Source organism: Gadus macrocephalus, chromosome 12, assembly GCF_031168955.1.
Source record: "Gadus macrocephalus chromosome 12, ASM3116895v1".
NCBI classification, from domain to species: Eukaryota; Metazoa; Chordata; class Actinopteri; order Gadiformes; family Gadidae; genus Gadus; species Gadus macrocephalus.
In genome coordinates this window covers 5,386,696-5,403,292 of record NC_082393.1, presented here as the reverse complement: position 1 = coordinate 5,403,292, position 16,597 = coordinate 5,386,696, and the positions used below count along the sequence as shown (strand labels likewise).

At 42.6% G+C, this 16,597-nt stretch overlaps 1 protein-coding gene and 1 long non-coding RNA gene across 2 annotated transcripts; both read right to left on the bottom strand.

Moving 5' to 3' along the window:
- Positions 1-841: 841 nt before the first annotated feature.
- LOC132468498 (uncharacterized) lies at positions 842-1,398 on the bottom strand. Its single transcript, XR_009528234.1, has 3 exons — positions 1,199-1,398; positions 1,008-1,110; positions 842-929 (listed from the first exon to the last, which is right to left on the bottom strand). It is a non-coding gene; the product is annotated as an uncharacterized LOC132468498 (long non-coding RNA).
- Positions 1,399-5,204: 3,806 nt separating this feature from the next.
- On the bottom strand, positions 5,205-14,831 carry LOC132469173 (vitellogenin-2-like). Its single transcript, XM_060067109.1, has 34 exons — positions 14,764-14,831; positions 14,329-14,349; positions 13,808-13,959; positions 13,386-13,637; positions 13,104-13,265; positions 12,870-13,018; positions 12,613-12,763; positions 12,370-12,527; positions 11,790-11,955; positions 11,569-11,694; positions 11,261-11,479; positions 10,966-11,183; positions 10,776-10,873; positions 10,562-10,686; positions 10,300-10,401; positions 10,088-10,207; positions 9,809-9,995; positions 9,625-9,718; positions 9,303-9,488; positions 9,056-9,215; positions 8,730-8,946; positions 8,349-8,635; positions 8,182-8,226; positions 8,004-8,072; positions 7,702-7,908; positions 7,460-7,602; positions 7,231-7,369; positions 6,992-7,121; positions 6,711-6,894; positions 6,507-6,601; positions 6,320-6,414; positions 6,065-6,230; positions 5,742-5,903; positions 5,205-5,456 (listed from the first exon to the last, which is right to left on the bottom strand). Exons 1-34 carry the CDS (start codon positions 14,804-14,806, stop codon positions 5,347-5,349), a joined length of 4,938 nt encoding a protein of 1,645 aa, XP_059923092.1. The 5' UTR covers positions 14,807-14,831; the 3' UTR covers positions 5,205-5,346.
- Between the last annotated feature and the right edge of the window lie 1,766 nt (positions 14,832-16,597).

Below are 16,597 nucleotides of genomic sequence, written 5' to 3'. Positions count from 1 at the left end.
TCACCTCAGGGAATTTATGTAAAGTGCAAAGCACACAGGTAAGTCCACTCGTTTAGAAGGCATGAGACGTAGTTCAAATGTTATAGAAAAATACAATTTATTAAATAACTTCTTTCCTTTTCAATGCAAAATCTTCACCATGCAACCAAACGAAAACAAACAATACACACAAAATAGTTGAGATAAACGCAAAACTAAATAAGTAATCAAATCAAAAGAAAACAAACAATACACACAAAATAGTTGAGATAAACGCAGAACTAAATCAGTAATCAAACCAAAAGAAAAACAATACACACAAAATAGTTGATAAACGCAGAACTAGATAAGTAATCAAAACAAAAGAAAACAAATCATTCAAATAATTAGAACACACATCAACACTCATGCACACACGGATGGGGGGAAACCCCGGTTAAAAGGCACACTGGATGAGCACCCTTGGTAGAACTACTCGGGGGGGGGGGGGGGGGGTGCGCCGCAGCGACAGGCGGCAGTAGGCACGAGGTGCCAGCCGGAGCAAAGCACGTGAAGTAAACAACGCGGCGGAAGCAGCAGTGAAGCGGAGTAGCGTGGAAAGGCAATATCAGCCAGCAATGCAGAGTAGCGTGGGAAGGCAAGATCAGCCTGGCAAAGCAGAGTAGCGTGGGAAGGCAAGATCAGCCTGGCAAAGCAGAGTAGCGTGGGAAGGCAAGATCAGCCAGCAATGCAGAGTAGCGTGGGAAGGCAAGATCAGCCTGGCAAAGCAGAGTAGCGTGGGAAGGCAAGATCAGCCTGGCAAAGCAGAGTAGCGTGGGAAGGCAAGATCAGCCTGGCAAAGCAGAGTAGCGTGGGAAGGCAAGATCAGCCTGGCAAAGCAGAGTAGCGTGGGAAGGCAAGATCAGCCTGGCAAAGCAGCAGCGACCCCAATGAGCTGATTGCAGTTGGTCCTGTTTACGACCAAACATGATGTTAGTGTGGCTACATAAAACAGAAATGCTACAGTTGTTTGCTATGCTAACACATACCTGTTTACGACCAAACACTGGCATACACACACACACACACACACACTCGCGTTCACACAGGAGGAGGGAGTGAGAGAGGACTCCGGCCGTCATCAGCGTTTACCTGAGAACACACTAGCGTTAGCCATCAGACAGCATCAACTACATTGCCACGAAAGAATACTTAAAATAACTTGCTTACAAGAACTTACACCATAGCTCGCACGAAAACCCTGAAGCAGCAACAAATAGTCGCCCTATCGGACCAGACTACCTTTTGGCCCGGAAGTGACGCGCAAGTGACAGGAGCGCAAAAAGAAAGAGGCAGGTGGAGGATGGCTGCTTTTATACCGCCCACATCATGACGGCCACTAGTGGTACTTAACCGTGACTAACATGGATAGCACCTCTATCCTGCTACATTAGCAAACAGTCAATCGATCAATAATTTAGAACAGTCAACAATCAATTCGTTGCTCGGTGCAATGCAGAAACAATTCTTAAATAAAAGAGTATGTAAGGGGCTCCCCGGTGATTTACCTTCAAACCCAAATAAAATCTCCCGACCCAGGCTTTGGAAAAGTTTACAGTAGACCATGAAGACGTATTTGCAATTGCAAAAGAATATGAATAATCTTTTTTCTGGCAATATACGTTTTGGGCGGGTATTGGGTTGATTGGTTTTAAGACTGCAGTTGGGCTGGAGTTGGCAATCAAATCTGGCAACACTGATTAAGGGCTAACTAGAACGACCGCAATTTGCGTGAGTGAGAAGCTGAAGATGAGAGCTGGTATTAACCAACCGCCTGGATCAAATGAAACCAATATCTGTGCTTGACGGTCTTATCTTTGCCCTTAGATAACACATATTTCAGGTGGCCATGACATTAAAGAGTACACAAGGCCGGACTCAATGACATTTTACAACAGGCTTGCACATTAAATGGGTTGCAAATGTGCCTAAATAGTTGTCAGCCACGTGCCACGTCCTTGTGTACAATTCAACAATATTAGCCTAACTTCATCATGGGGCCTATGTTTTAATTTCTTATATTGAAATACAAACATGTTAGGCTCAGTGGCCTTGAATGCAATTAAGGTATTCTGTTTGACAGATGTAGGCCTATTTATTGAGTCTTACTAACCTATTATGTCATTGGTAAACCTTTACTAAGCATTTTCTATGCCTATTGAGGTTAATAAATCCTTTATTAAACTGCTAATTGTGCATTTTGCAGGTACGGGATCTAAAGCGGGAACAACCTGCTTTTTAAGGTTAATAAGTAAGTCCCCACATGTTGTGTGAGCGTGATCTGTTTTGTGCCTCATATCATATCCTATAAAGGGTTTTATTTTTAAGGTAATTTTAAACTGGAAGTTCTGTTTATGCAAGTGGATGATGGCTTGACGCATATGCTTGGTGAAGTGATTGGAGAACATGTCAGAATCGTCATCACGAGCAACCCAGACCAACAACTATGAGGAAAGACTGGAACAAGCACAGAAAACATGGATAAGAGGAAGAGGTCAGAACTGGAGGATGACTCTCTGGTACGTTTAAGAAGGTAATGCTATAGTAACGGTAGCTAGCTATCTGTGGGAGCATACCTATGTTCCCCGGGTCCTATGTTCCCCATGTCCTATGTTCCCCGCTTTGTATTTGACCGGGGAACGTAGGACCCTGTGAGCAAATCTTTTTTTCGTAGGATGGTAGGGGCAGGTACCACCTTTTTCGCCTGTGATTGGTTAGAATGGCTCTCCTCCTATTGGTTATGGTTAGGGTTAGGTTTAGGATTAACCCTCACCCTAACCCTAACACTAACCATAACCCTAAACCTGACCCTAACCCTTTGCACCCGGGGAACATTGGACCTGGGGAACATAGGGATGACCCCCTATCTGTTTGCTAGCAAACTTTTTTGGCTTACATTACTTCCTTCGGCTTTGGCGTGCTACATTTGTCCATGTCTAAACGGCTTAATGCTTATTGGAACCTGTCTGCTAACTGTCTATTGTGGTCGATGTTCTTAGTGTTTCTTTATACAGTAACAAGAAAGACCAGCCAGAAGAATTCTCAACCATCCCCTGAGGCCATGGAGAAGCCAGACTCGGATTTGTCTAGTCCGTTTTTTTAAATGTTGATTAAAAACATTTATATTTTTAAAAAGAGCTGCCTTAAAGTGTGTTTTTGTGCTTCACCGCCATAACATAGTATTTACAGTAGCCTGTCTTTTTTTATTTCACATTTTATCAACCTTGATAACATATAGTAGGCCTACTCATTAACTGTTAATAATTGCAAAATCCATAATTAGCAGTTAAATAAAGGACTCATTAACCTTTGTTATAGACTGAATTAGTGTTGCACTCATTTATATCCGGCACCCCAGAACCTTAGTGCCTATACCTGTGTATGCCACCGGGGAGCTCTACAGTTCGCCCTGCACTGGAATGTATCGTTCTATACTTTGGCTGTTATGCCGTGAGATGGTTTTCAGTAAAGACCCTAACTGAGTTCAACGTGTGCGTGCATTATTGCCCTCGGATTACCACACTTTTGGCAACGAGGATTAAAACATTGATAACTGCGTAATGTGTAGTTAGTGTCGGAGAAGAAGTTCTGTGTAGTTTTAGCTTAAAGCATGGCTACTGCTACGGTCAGCACGCTCAGTGAATTCGTCGAGCGGGATGGTGACTGGATTGAATATGTCGAGAGACTTGAGCACTTTATGCTGGCGAATGGCATTGAGGAGGAGGAAAGGCAAAGATTGATTCTCCTCAGTGTGTGCGGTGCCAAGACGTACAAGTTGATACGCAACTTAGCATCACCACGGAAGCCAGGCGACTTAACATTCAAAGAGTTGGTGACGCTGGTGCAAGAGCATCACAACCCCAAGCTGTTAGGGATTGTTCAGCGCTTCAGGTTCCCCACGCATTCACACAAAGCGGGAGTTTCAGTTGCTGCATTCGTGGAGGACCTGAGACAACTGTCGGAATATTGTGAGTTTGGACCGGTGCTTGACGACATGCTACGGGACAGGTTAGTCTGTGGTATCAACAATGACAGCATTCAGCGCCGATTGCTAGGTGAAGTCACGCTAACTTTCAAGAAGGCGCTGGAGATTGCTCATGCAATGGAAACGGCAGCTATCAACTCTAGAGACATTCAAGCAGCTAACGCCAGTGTGCCACAGATCGCCGTTCATCGTCTGTTTAGAGAGAGCGGGAGAGGCAAGCCGATGACGTCGGTTGAGTGTTACCGGTGTGGGGGAGCGCATCTTGCTAATGACTGTGGTTTTAAAGATGCCGCTTGCCATAACTGCCAGAAAAAGGGGCACATAGCCAAGAAGTGCAGAGGTGCTAAAAAGCTATGGAAAAAGGAGTGGGAAGAGTCAAAACCCCAAATGAAAACGCCTCATCTGCAAAGCGAAGGACCGGAGGAGATCTCTCTCTATAGCTCTTGTACCGTCGAAATTGCGCGCTTTCTCTGTCTGACGTATCTTGGGCCATACCATTCGACGTGGGGCCACTCATATATCCCCCTACATTTCCGAAAAATAATTGACCTCCATCTGCTATTGGATAAACGCATTTCCCAATCCCAGGAGTCTTTGCTCCATTCTATGTCAATTCAAGAACAAACAAAGAAATTAAACTGCAGTTCGTATTTTTTATTTATGACCATGAAAGTTCTGTAATGCCTGAATAATGAAGAATTAAATGTAAAGTAAAAAAATAAATTATAAATATAAAACCATGAATGACATATAGAGAGTAAGCAAGTGGTAAAAATATTGGTGGGGCGTTTAGTTATAATATATCGTGTATCTTGTCGATTTTCACGGGGGTAGAGCCTAGAAATTGCTTAAATTATGCTGAGATACAGAACGTCAGAAGACTCTCGATGGTGGAGCGGTAGAAGGTCACCAGCAGCTTCTCTCCCACGTTGTTCCTCCTGAGCACCCTGAGGAAGTGAAGCCGCTGCTGAGCCTTCTTGACGACCGCCGCCGTGTTGGCAGTCCAGGAGAGGCCAGCAGAGATCAAGGTGCCCAGGAAGCGGAAGGTGTGGACTCTCTCTACACAGTCACCGTTGATGTAGAGGGAAGCCGGGTCTGCTCTGCTTTTCCTGAAGTAGTGAACTGAACTGAAAGAACTAGTTCCCGGAAAAGAATCATTTTCCAAAGATGTGCGCAAACATTTGCAAATTAATTCATGTCCAAAGTCTGCCATGGTGATGAATTTTTTTAATGAGAACATAACAAATGGCTAATACATGCAGTATGGAAGGGAATATCAACTAATCTTCCATACTACTTTATCTACAATAAAATAGGGAATTTATATAGTGTGTAATGTTTCCTTAAGCGCACTGTGCTGAGCAGCGACAGGCCAGGTGGGCTTCGGTGGCCTCTTTCAGGTCCTCGCTCTTCTCATAGATGTTGTTCAGGCTGGTCAAACTCATGTTCGAATCTACAGGGAAATTGGAGAACAAAGCAGTTAAGACAACATTATTCGATCATTTAGCAGACCCTTACATTGAAAGCAACCTCCAGTGAATATCAGATGTTATTTAGAAAGGGAATGGAAAGGCGTTAGGAATCGGGCTCTAGGAATGCCTACAAGTAGTCTGTGGAACATTGGGGTTCGAACCCAGCGCCTTCAGACTGGGGAGTCAAACACCCGAACCAATAGACTATCCTGACTCCCCCCTCCCCCACAACGAAGCGCCGTTGTCTTTAAGGGGTTTTGACTTACCGGCAGGCAGACAGTGGAAACCAACGGTGACAGGGATGGTCTTCAGTGGGGTGCAACCAGACAGGCAGCGCAACACAGGCTCAACGGAGAAGCATTTGGACTCTTCTCCATGGAGGATCATTTGCTTCTCCAGCTTCACAGATTCAAGCTCCATGTAACATTCTGAAGGAGAAGAAAAAGTAAATCCAAAGTTATGATATGCATTTTGTAGTCAACCGAATGATTAACATCAAAACCCAGTTTGAAGCTAAAACACATTTTGTAGCTGTCCACCAAGCTGATAAAGTCAACCAAGCCTTGGCCATATCATCCACCGGTCTTACTTGAGAGGTCGCGGCAGCTCTCGGCAGGGATCACCCAGGATTGAGCGTAGCTGACTGAGTTTGTGGCGAGACGCCCGTTGGGGGTCTGGTACTCCTCTCTGACCTCTCCGTCAGCCTTTCCACAGAGTCCGCAGGTCTGTCCCTTCATCCAGTCGGCCACCTTGACCTGTGAACAGAATGATCCACTGATAAGGAACCTCCTTTGTGTCATATAGCAGAGGAAAATGGTGAATTGCATAGTATTTTTCTTCATACCTTCAATGTGTTGGCGTCTAAATACACCTCTTGAAGACCATGGCTTGGCGCATGGAGAGCAATGCCCTCTCCCAGGTTCTTGATCTGGATTTTGTCTGCAATATTCACAGGTATAACTCATTTGTACACTATAATCAGTTTATCAAGTGTTGGACTGTAGTTCCAGTTCAAAGTGTTACTTATGTACTTGTAGGGTGCTGGTACGGCAGGTTGGCAGTGGGCAATATGACTCCATTGATCTTCACGATGATGTCGTTGTGCAGGGGAATAAGGTCAACCTCACTGATGGGGAAAATAAATAGTGAGGGGTCTTGATAGATACATGTGTCGATGATACACGGGTCAAAAATGAAGTATACGTCCAATGAACTCCCTGAAGGGATTTACTCACATGTCAGCAATATTCACATTGATTTGTTTGTCGTTGGATAACGGATCCTTCTTTAGCAGAACAATGAATTTCAGATCTTCGGTGCAGTCCTGTGCCAAAACTTGAGAGCAAGACTCAGGCATCTGGTTCTTGAAGATGCGCTGGTTGAATGTGGTCACCTTGTCATTGATGATGGTGCACTTAGCTATTGCAGAATGAGACAGATTAATCAAAGAAGGTGGATTTTGTTTTCATTATTTTGAAGAAAGTAAATAACATGGAAAGTAAGTATCGAGGCGGACCTGCATTTGCTTTGGTGAGCACATATATAATCTTATCAGATAGACTGTTCTGATAGGCCACCAACTCATCAGCCGTATTTCCAACAGGGATGTAGACAGGAAGCATCACGGCCAGTTTGTAGAAGGTCCTCTGTACAGCAACATCAATGTTTTGATATTGATCACCAGGAATTAAAGGAATAGCATAACAATTATATTCTTTATATTTCTTCAAACTACTATATTTAAGAGAACCCTACCTTTGGTGTCTTCAGCACAACATTCAGGGTTTTGTCAGATGTCAAAGTCAAAGTCAGTTTCAATTGTTTCAGAGAATTCTTGGCCTTTGACATTTCCACACCTGCCAGCTGTGCAGCATTTCCGAGGTAGTCTGACAGCCTTAATCAGGAAGAAAATCATACATTATACATTCAGCTATTCAGTCAGTGCCAAATTATGTGATTAAGTTTGTATGATTTGTGAATTTACATCTTGGCATAGCGCTTCGCGGAAGTTGGAAGCTTGTCCCAGGTGAACTTCAGGCGCATCGCAGAGCTTTTACCAACAAGTCCAGTTTCAGCAATGATCTTGGTCTCAAATTCCTTGCAATCAATTCCCCAGGCAACCTTGGCCTAATGGAAAATGATGAATATTAATTTCAAGCATACAAAACACAGAAAATTATGATGACTGTTCCTGGAGTTCGGGGTTGTTGCTGAAGAAGGTTTTACCATGATTTTCTCATAGCTGAGCAGGACAGCGTCAGAGCAGATCCTCCAGTGGTTTTCCTCCACCAGGTTAGCGAGGATCAGCTGGACTCTGGAAGCCGGCTTGTCCCAGTAGGCTGTGGCCTGGTATCCCTGGGCCTTGTGGTCAGCTCTCAGAGCACGGACAAGGATTGTCACAGTGGGATTGATGGCGTTCGCAAGGTACTTGGCCTGAGGATTCATACAGAAGCATAGGCTTAGCACCAGCAATCATTGAGTGTTCAATGTGACCCATCACATGCATTGATTCTTTCTGATGACTGCACCTTGTTGTAGATGGCCTCGAAGCTGGCAGCGCTACTTCTGCTTGATGTTCTGGCTGCGGAAACGGAATGCTGAAAAACATAAAAGATAATAGGGGAGTGAAATACATAACGCAACGACCAATATGCATAACTACTGGCATAATTATATTTCTTCAACGAGAAATGACAAATAACACACCTGGTGGATGTGAGTCTTGGAAAACTTCATCTCGAATGACTGTTGCTGAAATGAAACGAAACAAGAAGACATTTAACAAACTTTTACTTTAAAAAAAAGATCTATTTCATACGTTGATGTTGATGTTTTTTTCAAGCCCAGGAATTGAGACCAAAAACAAGCATCACCTTCGACACGCGGGCGCTGGAGGAGGAGGAGGAGGAGGAGGAGGAGGAGGGGCTGCTAGAACTGCTGCTTGAGCTGGATTTGAGGGAACTCGAGCTGCTGGAGGAAGAGGAAGCTCTGGTGGCGTTCTTCAGACCGGGAACCAGGATCTTCTTGAGTTTCAGCAAGACGTTCCTCTCCTCGACGGTTTCTTCCTCCTGGCTCCTGTGGATCACCTTGATGATCTTCTCCACAGCCTTCTCGCCGACTTGAATCTCAACTTCGATCTTCTCAATCACAGGTCCAGCGGCTGGAGGCAAATGGTTGATAAAAGTTATTTGACTTAAATATTTATATGCAATCCAATGTCTTATAATTGTAATCATTCAAATATTTGTACTTGCCTGGTGAAATCTCGAGAATGAGGGCATGTTTTCCAACAACGGCATATAGTGGGCAGTCCTTGATGGCGGCGGCGTTCCGGGATTCAATCTCGGCGCATACCTTGATTCCGAATGTCTTAAGTTCACCGCACATTTTCTTTGCAAAGGCAGCATTGAGGTTGATCTTCCTGATGAGGTTCTCAGCTAAATCAACAGGAATGATTTCTGATGATTTGGACTGTGAAAACAAAGCAATACAAAATGATATTCAGACAATGTTTCTAAAACTATGAAACTGTAAATATTGCATTTGTTTGTGTTTTCCAAAGAGTAGGTCCCTAACTCACCATTCCATTACCCAGAGAGGATGTCAAAGAAGCCAACCTGGAAGCGATCTTAGAAGTAAATGTTTCACGTGACAGTGTGTTGGACTTTAATGGAATCATTGGTGTAAACTTTGCAGCTGCAAGATCTTCAACATTTCTGGCAACGGCAACGGTCTCCACACTGCAAGAGAAGAGAGAACATTAGGCATTTTTTTTATAACTATCGAAATTATTATGTAAATGATCGGCAGAGAGAAAAATGACATACGTTGCAGCTGTGATCTTATTTAAACCCTGGACAGGCAAAGCTTGAATCTTGAAGTTGCCCTTGATAAAGTCAATTCTTGCTTCCACCTTTGCAGGAACAATTGTGTGAATTTTGGCGATTGACATGATGGCAGCCTGGATCAAGGCGGTGTTCACGCCCATGACAGCATAAGTATGCATGGAAACACTGAAGGTCAGAAAGGGATGAAACATGGATGAAATAACAGTAATGACTATTTTCATAATTAATAAATGAAATTCATCATATGATCATGCATGCAATGAAACCAATGTTTCTTTTTTTGGTCATTTTTTTGTCGCACCTTGGAGTAACCGCGGTTCTGATCTCAATGTCGGACTTAAGCAGCTGAGCAGCAGCAAAGTTCAGAGGTAGAGGAGGAGACACGGTGGTCGCGACTGTAATTCAGAGAACCTTGTCAGTGAAAAAGGAGGTCAAATTTGCAATACTATATTTTGCTTGCGTTAGGTTTAGTTTCTGGAGCTTACACTCAACAGTGGCACCCGCCACAGCAGCGGTGTAGAAGCTGAGCTCTATGGGCAGACCGGTGTTGGACGGCATGATGCGACGCACCTCAGCAACCAGCATGGGTTTGGCATAGTGGAAGGAGATACCGGAGAGAAGGGCCTCCAGGGCCTTTCTTCCATAAGTGGCAACGCTAGGTCCGGTGGCGACCTGTATGGGAAACAAGCCTTGATCAAAACGGTGCTTCTGGTTTAATGTGTTCATTGATTTACTTAAGAATAGTTTGTAACTTTACACATTACCTGGATAAGCTGATCAATGATGGCTTTGTCAATGCTGGCGAAACCAATTTCCTGTCCAAAGAACTTCACGTAAACGGAGGCCAGTGGCTGGTTCACAGCGGTGGCCCTCCAGTTGGAAATCTGAAGAAAAGAGATCATTGTCAACTCAAGCGTGGTGCTTGACATGTGTGTGGAACTCATAGTCTGCTGTTGAAGTGATGGCAGAAACCTACTGCCCGGATGAAGTGCTTAATCTTTGTGATCCTATCAGCGTCCACAGGAGCCTGGGGCAACTTCAAGAGGGCTTCCTGGATTCCCTCGGTTCTGACGCCAAGCTGAAATAAAATACAATCAAAATGTAATCATTTTTTAATGAACATATTCAGAACATAGTTGTTCTTTCATTACCAATGTTAAGTTATGCAGAAGGTTCAGGCTAGAGTTAGATATTTGTTGCTTTTATATTATGCATCAAATTTTATAAATTAATCTGACCTCAAGAACATCAGCATAAGCTCCAGCGAAGTAGGTACGGGCCTTGGCCACAACAGCCTTGGGCATCACAGTGGCAGCATCATTGATATAGAAAGCACTGGCAGCAGCACCAACCATCATGGGGTCTACAGACATAACAGGACACATGTCAAGCTGCCAGTGTGATCAAGATGACATGTCTAAACGAAAACCCTTGTCATAATTATCAACTCACTATGGTAGGCATCCAAGTAGAGAGCCCTGCTGAAGCGAAGGCTCAGCCGGTCGAATTTGGGGCTCAGCATCCTCATGGCAACGGCACATGCTGTGGCACTAGAAGAACAACATCAGCCGCTGTTAAGTTTCATTTATATCAGCCCAAAATAGAGAATAGATGAATCATCAGTATAGGTGTTGCATCTTACACTGATGCGTAATCAGGAGCGGTGTTCTTGGTCATGGACTTCATGTAAGAGTAGACAAAGCTTGCAACCTGCAGATTGCTTTCCTTCAGGGTTGCGTCAGCGATGGCGGTCACCAGACCCATGGGGAGTCTGGTCTCAAACAGCACTAGGGCAGCAGCCATACGGATTTCAGCCTTAAGAGCCTTGTCCATAAAGACCTGAACAGCCAAATTCTGGATCTAATGAACAGAGGGGAAGGGTTAGAACCAAACAAGCAGAATAGTGCGTTCAAAGCACAAAAGTCCCAAAGTCCTACCAGCTTGGGCTCTTTCTTTGCGATGTTCCTCAGGGCAAGGATGGCCTCGATGTGAATATTTAGAGGCAGGGCAGCAGCAGCAGTGGAGATTCCAGGCAGTAGCTTCATGATTGGCTTAAGACTGGCAGGGTGGCCAGCATTACCCAGAACTTTGAGAGCGATAATAGCTCCGTTAATGTCAGCGTTGGCAACAGACTGGATGAGCAGGTCGTGGATGGGCTGTTAGAGACATAAGAAAGGTGAGATGGGATTTGAAGGGCTTTCATTGCTCTTAATGTAGCCCACAAATAGAAGGAAAAAACATGTACCTTCACCAAGTCAACTGGGCAGAGTGGCGTTGCGACGCAGTATTTGTTAACCAAGGTTCCGAAGCCTAACATAACAACTTCACGAAGAACAGCATTGGCCTGGATTTTGTGGTGGGCAATCATGGCCTGTGGAGTGATCAAAATAATGTATCATTGAGGTTTCTTCATTTCCAAAATGTAAAAACAAACAAACACAGGGACCATTTGGCAGGCTGACCTACCTCGACCAACTTGATGGACTCCAGGTCAGCTGTCACCATGTGGATGGAGCCAATCAGAGCCTGAGCTGCCTCAACGACACTGATGTCATCGATGAGGAACTTCTCCTTGATGAACTTCAGAGACACATGAGTTCCAATGGCAGGGACAGCGTTCAGGAACCAATGCCTTCAAAACACAATGTTCAACATTACTCGTAGACCTTTTTGGATGTTGGTACTGCATTTTCTTTGGTGTTCATGAAGCAGTTTTGATGATTCATGGATAGAAACAATTTGCCTGGTTCCAGCCTCTGAGTCCTAACACACTTTTAAAAAAGTTTTCGGTGATTCAGGGTCTGTTGTTGGTTGCGCTAGCATGATTTTTTCCTGAGCCAATCAGCTTCTTGCAAGCAGGTCTATACTGATGTAATCCATGTGACCATAGTGTAATACGGAAGCTCAATTCACGAAGAGGTTTGAAATCTGCCTTTACGTTATTTTTTATGGATTCTGCTCTGAAGGAAGAAACTTCAGACTCAATTATGGAAAAGGAAGCAGAAATTCATGATGATATCAGGCTAAAATATCATTATCAACCAACCTGTAAGCTGGCTTGACCTTGTACTGAGACCAGAGGACATCGATCCTTTCGTAGCTGACCACGCGCAGGAGCTGGAGGAGCTCAACAAACTTGAGAGGAGCATCTTCATGGACCTTGGCCACGTTGTAAGTCACCAAGTGGTTCAGCACTTCAACAATCTGTCAAGACATCCAATGTGACCACGGTTATTCTGTGAGCATTGTTGTGTTGGTTGGGTGTGGTTTTTCTATGCCAGCTATGCACCTGTGCCTCTGCGTTGGTGATTCTCAGGAGCTGGATGGGAGTCTGGAGAAGCTCAGTGGCAAACTCATACTGCAGGGATCCACGGGGAATATAAGCTGCAGCAATGGGTAGAACTGGAGTCTTTGAAATACCAACATAGGTTAAAAGTTGCCTGCGGAAAAGAACACAACAACATCAATCTCTGGTCTTTTGGTACAGGTGTGACACAAGTATTGATATCAAGTCAACCTTCTGTTTCAAAGATCATTCATACATACTTGGCCTCCATCTGGGCAGCCCCATTCAGGATGTTAATGGGGGAGAACTGGATGAGTTCAGTGGCAGTTGCCTCCAAGAGCAGAGCACCAGTGGCTGCTGGCTTCAAGATGTAATTGACTGCAATGGCTCCCTTCAGGGCCATACCCTGCTGTTGAGGCAAGACACAAGACAATTATGACACCCGTGTGTGAGTTGTAAGGTGAGAGGGTTCAAAGAAAATCAAGGAAACTTACAGCTTGACACTGAACACATTTCTCGGTGTAGGCCAAGCCGATGTCCTTGTAGATTAAATCCTGACAGTGTTTCAGATCCTTGGTCTTGGTCAGATGAAGACGTTCAGTCTTCACGTCCTCGCTGATGACATAGTGGGTCCTGCAGACACCCTGAGTTCCAGCCTAACGATCACAAATCAATGACAAAGTTGTGGCACTGAAATACCGAAGCACTTAATGGATGAAGTCATCAAAGGAAAAAATAAAGAAAATAAATGTATAATACATGCAACAATCTCTAACCTCTTGCAGCTCGTAGACATTCTGGGTTTTCTTGATGTTCAGCTGAAGGAGATTCAGGATTCCCCTGAAGACATTCAGCACTGTGGTAGAGACACCGACAGGTGCAAAGATTGCACCCACAACCCCATTAGCATACTGGAACTTGATGGGCGTCAGTAGCTGAGCTGCCAGGGCTGAGGTAAGCTTGGTTGCTGGAACAAAGGGGTCGGTGGGCCAGATTCCACTGTACTCATAGAGCTGTGGGTCGACAAGCTGCAAAGACAATTGAATATTACTTAAGTTAGTAACTTAACATTCACTAATTTCTATTTTAGTTAATATTTATTAATATTATCATTCTTTAATCTTATTCCTGCTAATACTATTCTCAGTATATTTCTATGTTACTATGCACTATATATTAACAATGCTAAAGTATTTACCTTGAGTAAGAAGGTGTTAGGAGCCTCAGCACTGATGATGACCTTGCTGCTCAGTTTGACACCAGCCCTGGCAAGACCAGCTTCAGGCAGACCTCCCAGGATAACTGCTTCATAGTTGTACGTGTAGATCTTTCCTACAGCAAACTCTGGGGCTGGAAGCAGGAGTAACAGCCATCAGCATACAGTAAATTGTGTGTCAGGCTGATTTGTGCGTCAATGTGTCAATTTATTGTGATTTTTTTGATTTGATATATATAACAACTCATGTTGTTATTTGTTCATGTTTTCACATCCAAGAAGCTAGTAGCAATATGTTTGCAGATACCGTATTGAGTTGGTTAAATTAAAGGTGTTATGACCACAAAGTTGTGAATGTCTATTGACATTTAAAAGATGTACCCCAAATATAAGACAACCTCACTTTTTCAGGCGCATTTCCAGGAAATAAAACTAATAATACTACAAAATAATATATTTAACATTTTTATGTTGAATGTGCCTGTGTGATTGACTCATCTTACCGTAGTTGAGCTCTAGGCCAGCTGCAAAATACAAAGAAAAAATGTTTAGCAAAGAAAACCAATGGTACAAGGACATTTGTGCCAGAAAATTTAAAATATGGCGAAGGGGATGAGAAATGATTATGAAAAAACATTATTAAACACCCAGCTATAATTATCACAAAAATCAAGAGTTATATTTGCAATATAACTATAACAAAACAAATTCCTATTATTCCAAAATTTGAATGAACCCACTGCTTTGACATTACTTGCAATGTCAACGGAACAACCCATTCAAAAACAACTCTATTAATATTTACTGCAACAAAGCAAAAAAACATCTTAAAATATGAATGAAGAAATTATAGAATACTCTTGCTTTCTGAAAAATCGATTTATAAAAATCCATCAACTCAATAGGTAATTGTGTTTAGTAACATTTTGTCAACCTACCCACAAGGACCAGCGACAGAGCTAGCACGACCAGTACCTTCATGACGGCTGGAATGGTGAACGATGTGGTCGGGAGGTGCCTTTAAAAGGAAAATATTTTGGGGCGGATTTCGCAATATAAACAAGAACCCCTGGTCTTTATTTGCCCAATGATAGGTTGTCCCAAGCCATGACAACACTTACATTAGAACAGGTTAGGTTAACCTGACCTTTTTCAAAAGTCACTCTTTTAGTATGTAACTGGATTTTTTACTTTTTTCGTCGCATTCAAGCATTTTGAGTGTTGTTGTTTTTTTAAATATACTTAAAAAGGCATTACCGTTCGATTGATAGTAGAGGCGTATTTTGAACACAATATTATCATACCTCTAATATTTCAAATTCAATTCAAATACACTTTTTGACTTTCTTTATGCAAGGCAAGGCAACTTTATTTATGTAGCACTTTTCATACACGAAGCAGAGTCAAAGTGCTTGAAATACAATACAATTAATAATAAAAGAGAATTGATAACTAAAGAAAACAAAGGCGAAGTAAAAGAAAATTAGAGTAAAATGAAATAATAAAATAGAAAAACGAAGGCAAAGTTAGAAAATCGATTGTAGAAAATGCAGTGGATTTAAGTTTTAGCAGAAAGCTATAGCAAACATAAAAGTCTTCAGTCTTGTTTTAAAAGTGGTCAGAGTTGGGGCAAGTCTTAAATCCTCAGGAAGATTATTCCAGCTATTTGTTGCATAGTATCTGAATCCTGCTTTACCATGTTTTCTGTTTACTCTTGGGATAATTAACCGATTGGTCTCAGATGATGTTAGTGGTCTAGATGCTAATTTAGTGGAAGTAGGCCTATATCAGATTTTTCTTTACCGCTAACCATTTAGGAGAATTTAAGCAACATACAGAATGACAACATCTCTTTTTCTGAGTCATGCGGACAGTATATTAGACTGTCAACAAGGAGCACCAGAGAACTATAACGAGAGTTCTACAACTTTCTCGCATACGCACACATGCATGCACACCCAAGCACACCCTCCTGTAGGTAGAGGATCCTACTATGTTCCCTATTGTAGTGATGGTAGGGAGATTCCCTACTCTGCATGTATTAATAATTTGTTATGTTCTTATAAAACCTGCATTCATTACCACAGAAGACTTCTAGACCACTAAGATCCTCTGAGACCAATCTGTTAATTATCCCCAGAGTAAACACGAAACATGGGAAAGCAGGATTTAGTTACTATGCAACAAATAGCTGGAACAAACTCCCAGAGGATTTAAGACTTGATCCAACTCTGAGCACCTTTAAAACAAGACCGAATACTTTTATGTTTGCTTTAGCTTTCTGCTAAATCTTAAATACCTTGCACTTTCTAAAAAGCTTTTTCTAAAAAGCTTTTTTAACTTTGCCTTTATTTTAATACTAAAATGCCTTTTTAACTTTCTATTTTACCCATTTCTTTGCATGTTTTCTTTTACTTATCTATTATTCTATTTTATTGTATGACAATGTTTATATGTGAAGCACTTTGAGTCTGCCTTGTGTATGAAAAGTGCTATATAAATAAAGTTGCCTTGCCTTGCCCTACCTACATATTTCACACAAAATACCTTAATTGCGATCAAGGCCACTGAGCATACACACATGTTTGTGTTTCAATATAAGAAATTAAAACGGCCCCATTATGAAGTCCAAGTAGGGCTAATATTGTTTTATTACTTTCTAAATTGTACACAAGGACGCAGCATGTGGCTCACAACTGGAAAGGAATCAGTGAAATTGGCAAATAATTGAATGACCCAGCCTGTTAGTAAAATGTCATTGGGTCCGAACTT

Bases quoted from the DNA above. Each gene is read 5' to 3' on its own strand.
- LOC132469173 (XM_060067109.1), bottom strand. From the start codon at position 14,806: ATGAAGGTACTGGTCGTGCTAGCTCTGTCGCTGGTCCTTGTGG. The intron at 6,895-6,991 runs GTCCGCCTCGAT...ATTCTGCAATAG, and splicing joins GCTCACCAAAGCAAATGCAG to CTAAGTGCACCATCATCAAT. The intron at 6,415-6,506 runs GTACATAAGTAA...TGAATATTGCAG, and splicing joins GCCGTACCAGCACCCTACAA to ACAAAATCCAGATCAAGAAC.